A 16469-nucleotide genomic window follows, 5' to 3' on the forward strand; every position below is an offset into this window, starting at 1 on the left:
GGATAGAAACTTATTTGAACTTCTGAGCAAGTTCCCTTTGTATTTGCACTTGGCATAAATCAGCTTCTCAGACAGCTCCAGCATGGCATGGAAGGTGAGTGCTGAGCAAACACACCTGGACAGGGCAGCCTGCACCTCTAGAGCAACCTCACTGCTGGGTCACAGCCGGTTCCTCCCCAAGGCTCCCGGCATCTGCTCCAGAGAGCGCCGTGCATCGTCTGCATGGAGATTTTATTTCCCCCTCTGGTTAAATATTTCACAAGAATCACCGGATAACTGACAGCTGAATGAGGAGATTATGACAGACAGGAAAGCTTATTCTCCCCCTCCAGCCAAATATTTCATCGCTTCACTGAAGACTTGGGCACATTCGCAGCAACCCCGTCTGCAAGCGAGTCCCCAGCCCCGGGAACGCCGCAGGTGCCGCTGTCCAGCCGCTGGCCACGAGCCACCCCATGGGTGGGGATCGCCACTGAGTGTCCCCGCTGCCAGCGAGCCCACGCCAAGCAGCTCCCGGTAATCCGTGAGGAGCTGGCGGTGCTGGGCAGCCCCGGTGCCGCCGGCTCCCCGTGCTACCGGCAGCGATGCAGCGCTGCTGCGCTCCAGGGCTGGAGTGGCTTTCCAGTGCTGAACTCTGCGGATTGGCCCGGAGCACCCCGCTCTCCTCCCTCCCTGCCCCCCCTCCTCCAGCACCCACAACCCACGGAGATTGGACAGCTTGGTGCCACATGGCAGAGAGGGACCAGGATAAAAAAATGAGCTGGACTTGGGGATTGTAGAGTCCGCGGCAAAGCAGGAGGGAGAAGTTTGCGGAGCGGTGGCATCAACATTCCTGGGCTGCGCTGAGTCAGTGCGGGGAGGACGGACAGACGGACACACCGGGGCTGCAGCCACCCAGGGACACCTGTGGGGTGAGCACCAGCTGCGGAGCATCCTGTCCCCTCTGTGCCAGCCATGTCCCTGGTGGTGAAGGAGAAGAACCACGTCCGGTTGGTCTTCCTGGGAGCCGCCGGCGTGGGCAAGACATCGCTCATCCGCCGCTTCCTGATGGACACCTTCGAGCCCAAGCACCGGCGCACGGTGGAGGAGCTGCACAGCAAGGAGTACGAGGTGTGTGGGGCCACGGTCAAGGTGGAAATCCTGGACACCAGCGGCAGCTACTCCTTCCCGGCCATGAGGAAGCTCTCGATCCAGAACAGCGATGCCTTCGCCCTGGTCTACGCCGTGGATGACGCCGAGTCCTTCGAGAGCATCAAGAGCCTGCGGGAGGAGATCCTGGAGGTGAAGGAGGACAAGTTCCCTCCCATCGTGGTGGTCGGCAACAAGGCGGAGAGCGGCGGCGAGCGGCAGGTGCCGGTGGAGGACGCGCTGTCGCTGGTGGAGCTGGACTGGAACAGCCGCTTCGTGGAGACGTCGGCCAAGGACAACGAGAACGTCCTGGAGGTGTTCAGGGAGCTGCTGCAGCAGCTGAACCTGCCCAGCAGGCTCAGCCCCGCGCTCTGCAAGAGGAGGGAGACGCTGCCCAAGGAGCAGGCGCTCAGGCCGCCCATGAACAAGACCAACAGCTGCTCCGTGTGCTGAGCCGGCCGCCCGGGCCCCAGGGAAGGCACCGGCTGGAAACTCAGGTGGGCTGGGTGGGGACAGGCACTGCCTCAGCCAAAACTACCCCTGCTGCCTCCCAGCCCTTCCCTCCTCTTCCCCACCCAGCCCACGGGTGCGGAGAGGGTTGGAGGTGACAAGGAGGAGGGAGCTGGAAGGGATGCTGGTTGCTGGAAGGGTGTGGGGAGAGGGGGAATTCCCAAAAAAGTAGGAGGCTTACCTGGGGAACAGCCGTGGGTCAGCCAGGGCGCTGTGTGGGGGCTGGCAGGCACGGGGGACAAATGCCAGGGCTCTGGCAGATGTGGGCACCCTGCCAGTGCCACTGTCCTGGGGCACATTCGGGTCCGGTGTCACCTCGTCCTCAGCACCCACAACTTCCCAGCACAGCTCCGGCACCCACGGCACTTCCAGTGTCCGAGCAGTCCTGAGTTTGACCTGGTGTAGAGCATGTGATAGGGTGGTCTGTACATCAGTCTGGTTTTCTCTATTCCCTTTTTGTTTGGTTTTTTTTTAAGCATTCCCAATAAATAAACTGCTGCAAAGTGGAGCTGGAAAATGTCTCGGTTTCTTTCTCCTGCGTTTCAGGTGCTGCAGTGCCCGATATCAGTGTTTTATGCTCTTATCACTGCATTTTGCTTTCCCTCTGCCATGCTCCAGCCTTATGTGGAATGTCCTGGCACTGGGGGAGCCTCCCCAGCTCTCCAGCCTCCCCTGGCAGTGTCAGGACATTCAGAGTTATGATTTTTCTAATAATATAACCGCACTGAAGTTTTTACCAAGCAGCAGAGACCAACAATAAAACACCCTCTTACCTCTGAGTGCAGGAAATAACAAGCAGCCATTAAAAGACAGCTGATCCACTGAAATAAAAACACAAACATGCTAAAAGGGGTAATAAACGGCACAGGGGGAGGCACAGAAGGGCTGTGTTTGCTGTGCTGAGCGTGCCCTGTACTGATTTACTCTCTCCTCACACAGCCCATCCTGGCTGTAATGAGCACTTAACCTTCTCAGCAGCCACACACACACACACACACGAAGAGATATTAAAGCCTGATGGATTAAAGAGTCACCCCCCAGATCCAGACCCAAAGGAGATGGGCAATTTGGGGTCTGCAGCTTTCAGAAGCCCAGCCCTACAGGATGGTGGGCCCCTGATCCGCTGGGGAGGCACCTGGGGGTTCCAGCCCCTTCCCAGAGGAGCAGGTGCCAGCAGGGAGAGCTCAGCCTTGCCATGGGCATCACTTGCTGGGGCACCCTGCTGCCACCTCTCCCGTGGGCACTGGAGCCACGACAGTGACCTCCAGGCAGGCAAAATCCTCCTCCTGGAGTCTGGTGTGGGATAAGGCTGGGGACAGGCAGTGGAGGGGGGGACAGGCAGCAGAGGGGACAGGCAGGTGCCACCAGGACCTGCTGTGGTGGCCCAGGTTGCCCTCACCTCTGTCTCACAGCCGTGTACCTCGTGCTGCCACCACGACGCTCTGCCAGGGTGTGTGGCTGTCCCTTGCCAGCGCCTCGGTGACACACAGAGCTGCTCAGGATGGAGCCCTGCCTGGGGAAAAAGAGAAGAAAACAGGTGAAATGGCTTTTCCTTCCCTCCTGCCTGCAGGGAATGGAATATGAACAGCTCACTTTGGGCAGCAGCGGGGCTGGGTGTGATGGGTGCAGCCACAGGGATGTGCCCACCAGGCTGGCTGTGCCTGCCAGCCCTGCCCACACTCAGCCCTGGCCAGGGTAGCCCCAGCCACGCAGTGCCTCCATGACCCCACCTCTCACTGACCAGCTGGCCCTGAAGGAGCCCCACACCGTCCAGGGAGGGTTTGTGTTCGGTTTGGGTGATGCAGGATCAGGAGCACCAGGCCCTTTGGTTCACAGCCTTGTGCTGAAAGCAGAAGGAAATCCCTCTGCAGGGTAGAAGGAGGAAGCTGGGATGGGCAAGGCTGGCTGCCAGCCCCCTCCTGTGAGACCCCTGGTAGGGCCTGGAAACAGCCCCTGCTGAGGGGTCCCAGCGGCCTCCCCAGGCTCAGGCTGGCAGAGCCCCACGAGCTTCCACGGGGAGAGGCTCCCCTGTGTCCCATCTCTGCCTTCCCTGGGCAGAGCAGGAACCCTCGGGGGCTCCAGGACCCCAACTCCCGGCCAGCCCCAGCCCAAGACCTGCGGGGTACAGCAGCCACTGCTCTGTGGATGAGATGCTGACCGAGATGCTGCAGGTGCAGAGACCGAGATGCTGGAGGCGCAGGAGCTGCAGAGGGAGGTGCGGGAGCTTCGGACACAGGTCCTGGACCCTTTCCCCGGGCTCACCTCCTGCCCCGGCAGCGCCGGGCTCCAGCAAAGAACAGAGCCATTGGCGGAGCTCTCCAGCACCAATTGCCCCTCGCCCAATGCCTGCCAGCCTTGTACAGCCCCTCCCGCCCGCTCCCGGCCCCCCCGGGGCCGCCCCCAGCCCCGCTTCCCCCAGCCAGGCGGGGCAGGGGCTCGGGGCAGCGGACGGGGGTGGCGTAAGGATGCAGGGCAGGGATGCTGTGGGAAGGAGGTGCAGCGGACGGGGGTGGCGTAAGGATGCAGGGCAGGGATGCTGTGGGAAGGGGGTGCAGCGGACGGGGGTGGCGTAAGGATGCAGGGCAGGGATGCTGTGGGAAGGGGGTGCAGCGGACGGGGGTGGCGTAAGGATGCAGGGCAGGGATGCTGTGGGAAGGGGGTGCAGCGCTCCCCAGCCCTTCAGCCCCCACCTGCACAGCCCTCTCTGGGCATTGGGGATTTGGGGGGTTTGCGTCGCTCCCATGAAACGCTGTGGCAGGGGCGGCTCTGCTGGGGTTGCGGTCACCTCGCTCGGACCTTGGGGTCAGGCAGCTCTGGCCGTGCAGGGCCGTGGTGTGGGGCTGGGGTTGGCCGTGCAGGGGCTGTGGCAGGACAAGAGGTATGGGATGCCACCGTGCTGGGCTGCAGGGGGGTTGGAGAGCAGCTCCAATGTCCCAATGCACCCAAAGCAGTGCCCGGGGCCTGTCCCACAGGATCTGTGCCAGGCACAGCGAGTGTGAGCCCTGTCCCAGCCTCTGCCTGTGCCCATCGCCGTGCTGGGCCTCCAGCAGTGCTTCTCTTGGCCAGAGCTGGGCAAGATTCTGCTGAGTGGGGTTAAAAATAGGCAGGTCTGATGTCTCCTGGCCTGAGGGGTCTGTGTGTGACCTGTGCTCAGGCTCAGCTTTAGCAGGAAAGTGCGGATCAGGGAGGGTCAAGCCCCTCTGGGGTCTGGAGCCAGCTGTGCCTCTGTGTGCACCTGCAGCTCCTTTTCTTTCAACAAATGGCAACAGGTGAAGTGGCTTTTCCTGCCCAGCACAGAGCACAGGTGCAGAACCCAGCACAGTGCAGCCCAGGCCAGGGCATGGAGGGGTAGCTGAGCCTGCGCTCACGGCTGCTACAGCGGTCCCTGCAGACGTCACACAGCCACAGGCCTAGGAGAGGAGCAACATTTGCCCTTCTGCTTGCCCTGCCAGGAGGAGAGGGCAGCTGGGGTTTCAGGGGAAAGCCTGGGCAGAGCAGGATCCATTCAAACATCCCCCAGACTCCCCCTGGCTCAGCCCTGAAGCACTCGGTTGTGCAGAGGAATTATCTGTAACCCTGGGCACTTACAGCTCCTGTGGGTCGGGGGAGCAGTAGGTGGAGGAGCTCTGGCAGCCTCCAGAGCAGCTGCTTGAGGCCTCTGGCACACAGGAGATGCAGCGTGTGGAGGGGAGCACTCCATGGATATGGCCTGGGGCAGTTGGCTGCTGGGGGCTGCTGCAATGTCCAGGGGCACAGGATCCAGGGAAAACCTGTCTCCAGTGAGCCACGCACGGGCACTGCCTGGCTGTCCTGGCACGGCAGCCCAGGGAGCAGTGGCTGCTGTCCCGATGCCACCTCTGGGGCTGGAGGGGTTTCTCTGCCTGGGCTCTCGGTGGTCAGCTGAGGTTGGAGCTGCTTTTCCGTAGGTGGGCTGCTGTTATGTCCATGTGTGGAGAGGGGGGCCTGGTACCTGGGATGGGAGATGTTCTGCAGGGGGATAAAGGCACAGTGGGACAAAAGCTCTGCCTCTGCAGGGTGACCGTGGGTGTTGTTCTCCCTGCACAGGGATGCTCTGGAAATCCCAGCCCCACGGAAAGCTGTGAGGGCTGGGCCGGGACACACCCGGCTCCCAGTGCTGCTCTGGCTGGTGCTGAGGTCCCTGGTGCTGTTTTCTCTACAAAAAACATCGCAGCGAACGCTCAGAACCGAGGGCTGCTCCTCCCATTCTCAAAACACCAGAAAGATCTGGAACATCTTCCCATCGTAACTCTTCTTCCCCTTCCCCCAGCTGCACCGCTTCGCTCCAGACTCGCCTCCAGCGCCGACGCCAGCGCTGTCCCCACGCTCACCCCGGGAGAAGAGCTCCGTGTGATCCCCCCTGTTCTGTTCCACATCATGTAGCACATCCCATCAGACCGCCGCGAGATGCTCGCGCTTAATTTGTGTGCACAAACAATCGGGGGAACCGGGCTGGCGGCCGGGAGCCGCACCAGGGCCAGCGGCGGGCAGGGAGCAGCTGCCGCCCGGGCTGCCCCTAATTGGAGCTGCAGTTTGCTCAGGCCCTGATTGATGCGCGGCCGCGGCACGAACACCCACGCCAAGGACACTCGGCGGGAGAGCAAAAAAAACGTTTTGAACCCAAAAGCGGCACTTACTCGTTGAGGGGGTAATTAAGGGTGTTTGTCTTTAGGAGCTTTGGCCGAGTGAGGCGCAGCGCCGGGGAAACGCTGAGTGCTCTGGAGAGAGCAAACCGCATCACATGAGCCCCATTAGGGCTCTCCCGGCGGGCTGGGATTCGGAGAATCGTGGAGCTGTTTAGGTTGGAAAAGACCTGGAAGGTCGCCGAGTTCCCCGCGCTGGGGAGGGCAGCGGGAGCATCCTCAGGGCTGCACCCTGGACATGCAGCTCCCACCCGGCTTCAGGCTGAGAAATGCCGCAGTGGAGGCTGGAGCCGGGGGGAATCGGCCTCTTCTCCCAGGTAACAAGTGACAGAATGAGAGGGAACAGCCTCAAGTTGCTCCAAGGGAGGTTTAGATGGGATATTGGGGAAAATTTCTTCTCCAAAAGGTTTGTCCAGCCCTGGCACAGCTGCCCAGGGCAGTGGTGGAGTCACCATCGCTGGGGGGATTTAAAAGACGCGTGGCTGTGGCACTTGAGGACATGGGTTAGTGGTGGGCTTGGCAGTGCTGGGTCAATGGTTGGACTCCATGGCCTTAGGGGTCTTTCCCTGCCTTGGTGATTCCATGACTGAGTCCACGCACAGGCCCTGGTCCCGGCTTGCCCCACTCTCCTGCAGCTCAGCCACGGAGCCAGCCCCGTGCAGCGCGGCCCCAGCACCCCCTGCTCTGCACCCCTGCGGCAGAGCCGCCGCCAGCACACGGAACTCCTCCGACACCAGCCCGGGACGCAAAATCCGCCTGGAATTGTGGCCAAGCAAAGAATTGGGCGCCGGAGCAGCCCGGGGCTCGGAGCGGCTCCCTGGCGCCACCCTGTGGGGACACCGCGAACTGCAGCGGGGACAGGGGCGGGGACGGGGCTGCGCGCGGGGCTCGGTGACCCCCGTGACCACTGACCCCTGTGACCACTGACCGCCGTGACCACTGACCCCCGTGACCACTGACCCCTGTGACCACTGACCGCCGTGACCACTGACCCCCGTGACCACTGACCCCCGTGACCACTGACCCCTCTGACCACCGGCCCCTCTCACCAACGACCCCTGCCACCACTGACCATGGGACCATCAGTCCCTTGCCAACACCGACCCGTGTGACCACCGGCCCCTCTGACCACTGACCCCTGCGGCCACCGACCCTTGTGACCGCCGACCCCTGTGGCCACTGTTCCCTGTGACCACTGATCCCTGCAAACACCAGCCCTTCTGACTGACCCCTGTGACTGCCAGCCCCTCTGACCACCAACCCCTCTGGCCACCAGCCGCTGGTGACCGCTGACCCCTGTGACCGCCAGCCCACACTGCTGCAGGCACGGGGCCACCGCAGATTTCTTCCCCGGACAGAACAGATTGCAGGAGCTCAGGGAACCACCCACTGCAGGGCTCGAAGCGTTTGCAAAGAGGATTTACAGTCCTTTGCCTTTTAATTGACAGCTCAAAGCTCTGCGTGCTGAGCTTTGCTTGATAAAAAGGCTTTTCAAAATCCAGAGGCTCCAGTGAGGAGCCCCAGCTGCTCTGTAAACACCTGAGTTCGTGCCCTGCATCCTTCGGAGCTGAGGCTCCAGGCAGCCCTCAGGAAAGCTGCGACCCCGTAGGCTCATGGTCGTGCTTTCACAGAACAGGGGTGCTGCAGAGGAAGAGAGGAAAAGCGGGGTTTGTTCCCCTGACACAAAGCTGTGCCTCGAGCCGTGGAAGGGCAGTGCCTCCCCTGAGCCTCGCAGGGCAGACTGGGGCCAAAGGAGCCAGGCAACGCCTCCAAAACCACAGGAATCTCCACTCTGAGCAGTGACTTCCCAGCTTTTCACTACAGAGCTGATCATCCCCATTCTGGCTCTGGCATTAATCCCAGGGCAGCAGAATCCAGCGTTGTTTGTGCTGTAGAAACCCCGACGTCCCTTATGCTGCAGTCTTGTAACCTACGGGGAGATGCCAAGGTGCTGGTAACCATTTCTTGTTTTGCAGACCATGAACTTTCAGAGGTTTCTGTGATAAATATGTAAAAGAAAAAAAAAAAGGTAAAAGACTTGATAAATCCTCTGATTTGGTATTTCTGCTCTCAGGTCCCACAGCAGCTGGACACAAGACTGATCCCTCTGTGGTCCCACTGACAGTGAAACCAGCAGAGCACTTTTAAGAACGCATCGATTCTTGCTATGCCAAGGGAATTCTGCACTTTAAATGTCTTGTATTGACAAGAACTCTAAGAATAAACCCCTTTGAAAAATGTGATATTTAACCTCCTAACTTTGTTAAAGGTTCAAGTAGAAAAGGAGACTTCAACCAATTCCCTTTAAACTCACTTCAGAAAGTTTCCCTTTCTCATCTAAAGACGGTGCCCGCTGTGGGTTCCAATGTCCTAGAATACCTGGATTCTCTAAAAGAGATCAAAAAATCAGTGTTTGAGCTGTAAGGGCATAAAGATCACTGTCTCTACCGTGAGATGTCTGTACTAGATAACACAATCTCCCACCTTGTACTGGGTCCTGCTATTTTTTGATACTTTGCTTTTCCTTCTGTTCCCCCCAATTAAGGACAGAGGCAGAAATTACCGACATTGTCTCTTAAATTTCATATTATGAGGGTTTAGCGTTTTGTGCTTAGCTTCCACTAAATAACAAACAAATAGTTTTGTGCTGCTGACAGAGTTTTAAAGCTTTATTCTCCATCAAGCCCAGTTGGAGTCTCTGAATGTCTGTGCTCAAAAGCAGCACCAAGGGGTGTCCAAAGACTTGTCCTAGGCTGGAGTCACTGGGTTCCTTTGCTGGTCCCAAGTGTCTTGTGTTGTGTTTCTGAAAAGCCCCCAGAAAAAGGATTTTTCCAAGAAAGGTGCTGAAGCACCCTGGGGAAATGAGTTTGAAACTACTTCCAGCTGTGCTCCCAGCCAGGCTGCTGTGGAACCTGTAACTCCCAAACCAAGAGCAGAGAAAGCTGATGAGCAGGAAACAAAGGATATGAGTCCAACACTGAGTTGGACACAGCTCCAGAACCAGCTCACTGCATGCTCATATTTACACAGTGATGCTGTAGAGAAATGCATCACTGAGCCAGCAGGGAAACCAAGTTTTTGTTGTTGTGGGTTTTGTTTTGTTTTTTTTTTTATTTGAGCCATTTTTAGCTCTTTCAGAAATGAGACTCCCCTACAAATCACACAGATCCCTGTGCAATTCCTTCCAGCCCTGTCCCTGGGCTCTCCACCCTCCTCCTTCCATGCTGCAGGCTCAGGCAGCTGGGGAAGTGTGCTGGGAAACACCATCCCAGCAGTTTTTGGGAAAACACTCAGCAATTAAGGCATCACAGGGTAATCAGAGCTATTTGCAGCCTTTTCCTTCGGGAATTTGTGGTTATCCCAGCAAAGAGGCAAGGGCTGCTTAGCTGTGGGGACTGATGTGCATCCCCTCCTATGTCTTTCAGGTGTTTTATGCTTCTGCTCAATGTCCCACTGGGATTACAGTTCTAATTAGGCAGTTTACAGACTTCACAAATGGAGAAGCTGCCATTCTTTACCTGCGGAAAAATCACCTCCTCTGCCTTAATCAGAAGTTCCCTGTTATCTGTAGGGAGGGAAGAGACGGGAAGGAGAGAGACAAGTGACAGGAAAAGGCAGAAAAAGTGGGTCCTGCTTGAAATCGTACAAAATGATGAAAAAATGCGAGTTTTTCCCAGTCCAGTGAGGTACTCCTGTGAGTAAAATGTAATTGTAAAGCCTGAATATTGCAACCCAAACAAGGAGGCCTATTGCAGAAATGGAAAGAGAATCTGGTGCTTTCCAACACTATCAGTCACACAAGTCTGCAGCCTGCAGTATAAACGAGGAATAACTTCAGATAAATTAAGAAGTGGGTGAAGGATCCAGGAGGTGGAACAACAGAAAAATTATGGAGGAATCTGCCACAGTTGTGAATATTATCAAGACCATCCCTTGAACAGAATGAACATTTAAAATCATGAAGTGTTAACTTGGGACAGACAGATGGGGGACACACACACCTCTCCCAGCAGTCAGCAGCCCCACAGGCGGGTCAAGGCCAACCCCCTTTACCAACAACCACATTTATTGAAAGCAAAGCAACGTCCCAGCTCATCGTGTTTTACAACATTTTAATAACCCTGAAATCATGACTGCACCGGGACCACGTTTTCATCAGAGTAAAATTTACAAGCGACTCATTTGCAATGCATCGGACAGTAAAAAACAAACACGGGGGGCACACACAGGACAAAAAAGTGTCATCTCCATGTCAATGGAACATCCTCCTGGGACAGCAGGGGCGGTGGGGACAGTGGTGACCGCGGGACTGTCCGTGCAGGGCCGGCCGGCGCTGCGGATGGAGCTGGCAGAGTAACCTGAGCGATCGGGTGGAGATGCCGGGAGCCCACTAGAACATGGGCGTGAGTCCGTCCTCCCTGGGAAAGCTACGGTGGGGTGAGTGCTGGGGGGCCTCTCCCGAGTTCCAGGGCACACGGAGGGTGCTCCTGGCAGAGGCGGCCCGGGAAGGAGGGGAGCTGAGGGCACAGCACGGCCGGCTGCCCCGCAGTTAAGGTTTCACGGGTGCGCTGCCGCCGCCGAGGCGACACAAGGACGTGGGTGAGACAGTCCCGGGACCCGCAGGGACCTCCCGATCCCGCTGGAGCCGAGGGCACTTCCAGCCCTGCCGGAGCCGCGATTCCCCCCGGGCAGGGCACGCCAGGCATCCGTGCGGGTGGCACCGAGAGTTCCTTGAGCTCCGTGTCCCGTTCTCCAGCGCTCCCCCGGCCGGGAGCGGCTCGGCGGGACGCGGGGTTGTACATTCAGAGCAGCAGTTCGGGTGCGACATCAGGGGATGCTCAGCTCACCTCGGGTCCGCTGGCACAGGAGAGCTCCACGCTGTAGCTGCCCACAACCCAAATCCTAAAGGGTTTTCCAATTCCATTTCCAGACTCTTCCAACTCCAGTAATTCTTAACACATACAGATAGCCATATACAATTTTTTTTGTTTTTAATTAAAAAGCTCCTTCACATACACAATCATATATTGAATTAGCAAGAACAATAATATATTTCTCGGAGAATAGCAAAACATCTGCTCTGCCAGTGCCACCCACAAACTAGACAAAGAACTAAGAAATTTGACAATTTCAGACCACTTGGGAAAGAGAAATTCTCTTGGCCTAAAGGCAGGGAGCCATGCAGTGAAGGTGCCATGGAGGGTACAGCAAACGCAATATACAGAAAAACACAAAGTGTTAAAAATGTTTTCTTGTAAAGATTCTGCAGCCAGAGGGTGAATCCTGATCATCAGGAGTTTTCTTTACAATTTAAGAAATACTGGATAGCATCGAAGCAGAAGAATGACACTGAAAAAAATAAAGAGCTACAAAAATGCTAAAAGGTTGGTTTTGGCCAAAAGCTGAAATTTCCTTTAATATATTGGGGGGGGGGGCTGTTTCTAAATTTTAAGAGTGGATCTGATTTACAAAAAGTCATTGCTGCCAACCTCATGGAAGAATAAAACACCTGACCCCGTAAGGGGCCTCAATGTCTTGGCAACAAAACCCAGAGACACCAAAACTGAAAGCCCTCCTTGCCAAGGACAAAATGCCCAACAAAACACAAACCAAAGAAAGAATCACAGAAGGAAAAGGCAACTCTCTTTTAAGTTCCACGACAAACTCTTGGAAGAGAAAAATATACAGGAGGTGGGAGGGGAGGCAACTTCCAGTAAAAACCAGCTGTGTGACTTTGGGGCCAGATCAATAAAATTGGCAGAACAGGCTTCAGACTGGGGATTTTTGCTGTTTCCATAACAGAAGTTATCCCAAAGCTGGATTTGAGTATTTTGAACTGTATCATATCTGCCAACACAACTCAGACCCCCTGCCCCACTGGGTCTTTCTTCTGGAATTGTGGCTCATGGACAATCCCAGTGAGAGCATGGGTGGTGGCTCAGGGCTGGGAACATTCTCGATAATCCAGCTGCTCATGGCAATGTTTTCCTTCCCAAAAGGATTGGGGGAATGAGCTCCACTGGACAAACTCAGACCCCTGAGACCTGGGGCCAGCCCTGCTGAGCATCACACTCAGCACCAGTGGCCCCAGTGCCAGTGAGGGGCCAGGGACTGGTTTGGGGGAGGCAGGAGGAGAACACCCAGTCGTGCTCAGCCAGGGAAGGGAGCAAGGCTGGGGTCTCGCCATGAACCCTCAGCCCTGCATCTCCTGTGCCTCAGGTTGGCATCTTTGGGTAAGAGAACCTTCAGGTGGTTAACATCTTCCTAAACTCAAACCCTGCAAGGCCAAACATGAAAATATTTTGTTGTTTCTCCCCCTTTTTAGGGGCTATTTGCTCACCTCCAAAACATCAGTGGAACTGGCACTTTATATATAGAGACATCCAGCCCAGAAACTGGGGTGGAGCCAGGGGAGCCCCCAGCCTGGCTGGAGGGGGTTACAAACTCACCTACTGTGGTACTAAAGACATGGATAAATGAGAAGAACAGAACTGGAACACAAAAATGGGTACTGCTGCTCTTGGATGAGACGTGCAAAGCGTTGATGGAAAAGCTCATGAGTGTCACCAGCAGAGAGCAGAGGGGTGAGCACACGCACAGGAGGGGTTTGTCTGGCTGTACACTGCATTCTCATTCAAAATTAAACTTCTTCCTTGAAATACCTTCACAGATTTAACAATATATATATATATTTAGTATCCCCTGCATAAAAGAAAAATACACATTATTTCAACAGCCAAGAAAAAACTGCAATTTATTAAGTTTCAAAGAATCTTCGTACTCTTGAAAGCAACTTTCGGTGCATGTTCTTTTAACAATCACATTCTATGAGGAGAATAAACATTAAAAGCCACAATTGTTGGTTTTCTTTTTAATCTCAGAGTTACAGACATCTTTAATTCAAAAGGAAAGGCAAAAAAAAAAAAAAAAAAAAAAAGCCCCCCCCAAGAAACAAAACCCACCCAGCTCCCCCCTCCCCAACCCCTCCAACAGAAATTTTCATTCCCAATTTGAAAATATCAGGAGTTTTTCTACAACTCAATGCTAAACTTCAGCATGGAAAAATTGTATGTAAACACGCACATACACACATACATATTTTATATAAGTGTGTGTGTGTATATATATATATAAAATATATATGTAGGAGGCGTGTAATGGCAATGAGATGCAATTACTCTGAGGAAAGGTTATTCAGCTAAATACACTACTAAAACTTGAGGAACAAAAAAAAAAAACCAAAACAAGTCTTGAACCCAGTTTGTGCATAGTTCATGATCCTCTATAAAACCAGCTTTTGTTAATTTGCAATCTTGCAGGACCCTTTAAATCTGATAAAACCATTAAAAAGCTAATCTTCCAAAAAAAAAAAAAAAAATGTAATGCACAAGTTTCCTGATCCAAGCAGGCAGGGAGCACAATGTTCATATAATTTTTAAAACATACTTGAAGTGTATGTTATTCCATTGTCTTTCTTCCTTTCAAAACAATCAAAAACATTGATCTTTTTTTAAACATAAAGCGATTTTTTAATATATAAAGCACTCTTCAAACATCTATTTCTTTTGAGTCCATTATTTGGTAAATATGTAACTGCTACACATTAGATTAGGTATTTTCTTCTTTCTTACTGTCTTTTTTTTTTATTTTATTTTGTTTTTTAATAATATCTTCAGTGCTAGGAGTTGGGTTTTAAAAATACATGAAATGGTGTGGAGTTGCTCCTCGGGAAACCCGGCTTTCCTGAGACATCTTCCACCATGTGCAAGATAGTGATCACAAAGTTTTCGCCACTTTGACGAAGAGGAGGAAAACAACAACAAAAATAGTACACAGCAATGGCCAAAGAAAAGGATAATACAACAACACTGTTCAATCCCAGAGCTCTGAAGTAGCATATCTTCATTCTGAAAATAGTTTTCTTTACGATGGAAGTCTTTTTTTTTGTTTTTGTTTTTTTTTCTCTCTTTTTTTTTTTTTTTTTTTTAAATTCCTTTTTTTATTTTAAAGTTTGAAGGAGAAAAAAAGGTCTGTAAACAGGTGGGAGCCAAAACTCCTGGCTCCTCCAAAAGCAGTCAAAACTTATGTCCAAGTGCTTGTTTCTGTTCCTGCTTGCAAGGGAACTATCAACTCTTTACAATTATCTATGGCCACAGTTCAACAAGAGTATTTTTTCTTTTTTTTAAACTTTATATTCCGAATGGAAAAATGGTGCAATACTCCGGTAATAATTTTCTTGCATTAGTCCACAATAAAAAGCCGCTAAAGGTAGATATACATATTATTCTCCAGAGATACACACTGTAATTTTTAAAATGCAGTAAGAGTCCTTGAGTAAACATTTACACGTGAATTGTCGCCGGCCCCTTCTATCAGTTTCTTTCCTTTTTTTTTTTTTTTTACCTTTTTTTTTCTTTTTTTTTTGTTTTTTTTTTTTTTTTTGTGTGTTTTTACCATTACAGGATTAGCTACAAGAAGGGCTGCGGACACTCAGTGCAAAGTTAGAAGCTAATAACAATTAAACATTTGACCAATGAGCAAATAAAAAGCATATACTGAACCAAAGGAGAAAACTTCACACGTTGAGTTAAACCACACGTGGGCACACGCACACACAGGCACACACACACACACACACACACACACTCACATCTGTCCCAACAAAAACATAGAGTCTGAACTTTAAACAAAAAAAAAAAATTCTTAGAGCCTGTTTTTTGTGTACTGATGCTGACCTGGAAGTGTAATAATTCAACTCAGAAAGCGTTCACATTTTGTTATTGGCCTGCTGGATTCAAGTATTTGCATGTTGATATGGTTTGTTGCTTTTTTTTTTTTAATTTTTTTTTTGTTTCTTTGTTGATTTTTTTTTATTCTTTTTTTACTTTTTATATTTTTTGGGATTTAAAAAAATGACATGAAAAAGTAATGAAACAAGGGTAATGTGCATAGGCAGATCCATGGGAGTAGTGGACACAGAGATACCCCAACCCTGCCCTCCCTCCCCCCCCTTCAACCTGTACAGTCCAGAGTTGCCACTCGGATTCATCACTTTTCTGTACCAATGGTAAATATCACACTTCACCCTTTCTGATTATTGGGTCCGCCTCTGTAATGTGCATAATAGTCACAGGCTCATTTAAATAGGCTTTCATTTCCCCCTTCCCAACCCCCCCCCAGTTGATAAAATAACCCTTTCCAGCCCAAATTCTGAAAAGTGCCCTTCATGATAGACCTATTCTAAGCAGCTTTTATACTTGGTTTTGAAAAATCACCATACAAACATAAAAAGACGACGTAAAACAAAAAAAAGCCATGAAAAAAAAATAAAACCTGTCATTAGCATGTGACACTGACCAAAGGAGCCCATACTGTTTCAGGAACAGTTCACAAGGACTTCTGCAGTTTCGGATTCGATATTGGACAGAGGTACTAAGGAGGGCTGCCAGTCTCATGGGTTAAAGCTGGATTCTTCATCAAGCCCGGGACTGGAAAGGGTTACCTTTCTCTCTCTTTTTTTTTTTTTTTCCTTTTTTTATTATTTTTTTTTTTTTAATTTTTTTTTGTTTTCCTTTAGTGCTGATGATTGTTATTTCCATTTTGTTTTCTCTCCTCTCCTAGATGGATTCCCCGCTGAGCAGATCCCCCGGCAGGAGGGTGTTGAGGGGCGTGGGGCTCCCGATGACTCTGCCGTCGTCGGCGCTGGGGGGGCCCCAAAGGCTGCTGGAGTACTGGGGCACCCCCCCCCAGAGCAGGTCGCTGCTGCCCTTGCCCCCCAGGCACGGGGGGTTCCAGTGGCCGGCGTCGGGGCGCACCAGCCCGTGGGAGCTGCCCGAGGAGCCCAGGCGGCTCGGGGTGGATCCAGTGTTGGACTGCCAGCTGGAGGTGGGCGGCAGCGCCTGCCCCTGCGCCAGGAAACGGTTCACTTCTTCCTCACCAGCAAACTCCGCCAGGATGGTAGTGTTGCCCAGGACACACCTGAGGGCACGAGCAAGATGTGAGGTGTGGGGTGGCAAAGAGTGCTTTTGGTGGATATTCTGTCGGGAAAGGCTGTGAGAATTGGGATTGTTCAGCCTGACCTAACTGCTTGAAGGAGCTTACAGGGGAATGTGGAGAGAGGCTATGGACAAGGGGGAATGGCTTCAGACTGACAGAGAGTAGGGTTAGATG

At 52.8% G+C, this 16469-nt stretch overlaps 2 protein-coding genes and 1 long non-coding RNA gene across 20 annotated transcripts in view; 2 read left to right on the top strand and 1 right to left on the bottom strand.

The window, feature by feature from the left end:
* The first annotated feature begins 417 nt into the window (after window positions 1–417).
* Window positions 418–2155, top strand: LOC116453686 (GTP-binding protein Rhes-like). The gene has a single exon (XM_032129391.1). The coding sequence runs from the start codon at window positions 955–957 to the stop codon at window positions 1579–1581; it is 627 nt and encodes a 208-aa protein (XP_031985282.1). The 5' UTR covers window positions 418–954; the 3' UTR covers window positions 1582–2155.
* Window positions 2156–5844: 3689 nt separating this feature from the next.
* On the top strand, window positions 5845–8542 carry LOC116453574. The gene is made up of 2 exons (XR_004243853.1): window positions 5845–6616; window positions 8374–8542. It is a non-coding gene; the product is annotated as an uncharacterized LOC116453574 (long non-coding RNA).
* Window positions 8543–14266: 5724 nt separating this feature from the next.
* The window catches only part of TNRC6C (trinucleotide repeat containing adaptor 6C), a 97710-nt gene continuing 95507 nt past the window's right edge, over window positions 14267–16469 (bottom strand). For 11 of the 18 annotated variants that reach the window (XM_032129380.1, XM_032129373.1, XM_032129388.1 and 8 more), the window contains one exon: window positions 14267–16277. In XM_032129380.1, coding sequence (XP_031985271.1) covers window positions 15917–16277 — 361 coding nt within the window. In that variant the 3' untranslated portion in view covers window positions 14267–15916. The remainder of the gene's footprint in view (window positions 16278–16469) is intronic. The other 7 variants (XM_032129386.1, XM_032129375.1, XM_032129385.1 and 4 more) reach the window with 1 other exon arrangement.

Source organism: Corvus moneduloides, chromosome 19 (assembly GCF_009650955.1).
Source record: "Corvus moneduloides isolate bCorMon1 chromosome 19, bCorMon1.pri, whole genome shotgun sequence".
In the NCBI taxonomy this organism is placed as follows: Eukaryota; Metazoa; Chordata; class Aves; order Passeriformes; family Corvidae; genus Corvus; species Corvus moneduloides.

What these genes read in the sequence shown, in the direction of transcription:
- LOC116453686 (XM_032129391.1), top strand. Translation starts at nt 955, where the DNA reads ATGTCCCTGGTGGTGAAGGAGAAGAACCACGTCCGGTTGGTCTTCCTG.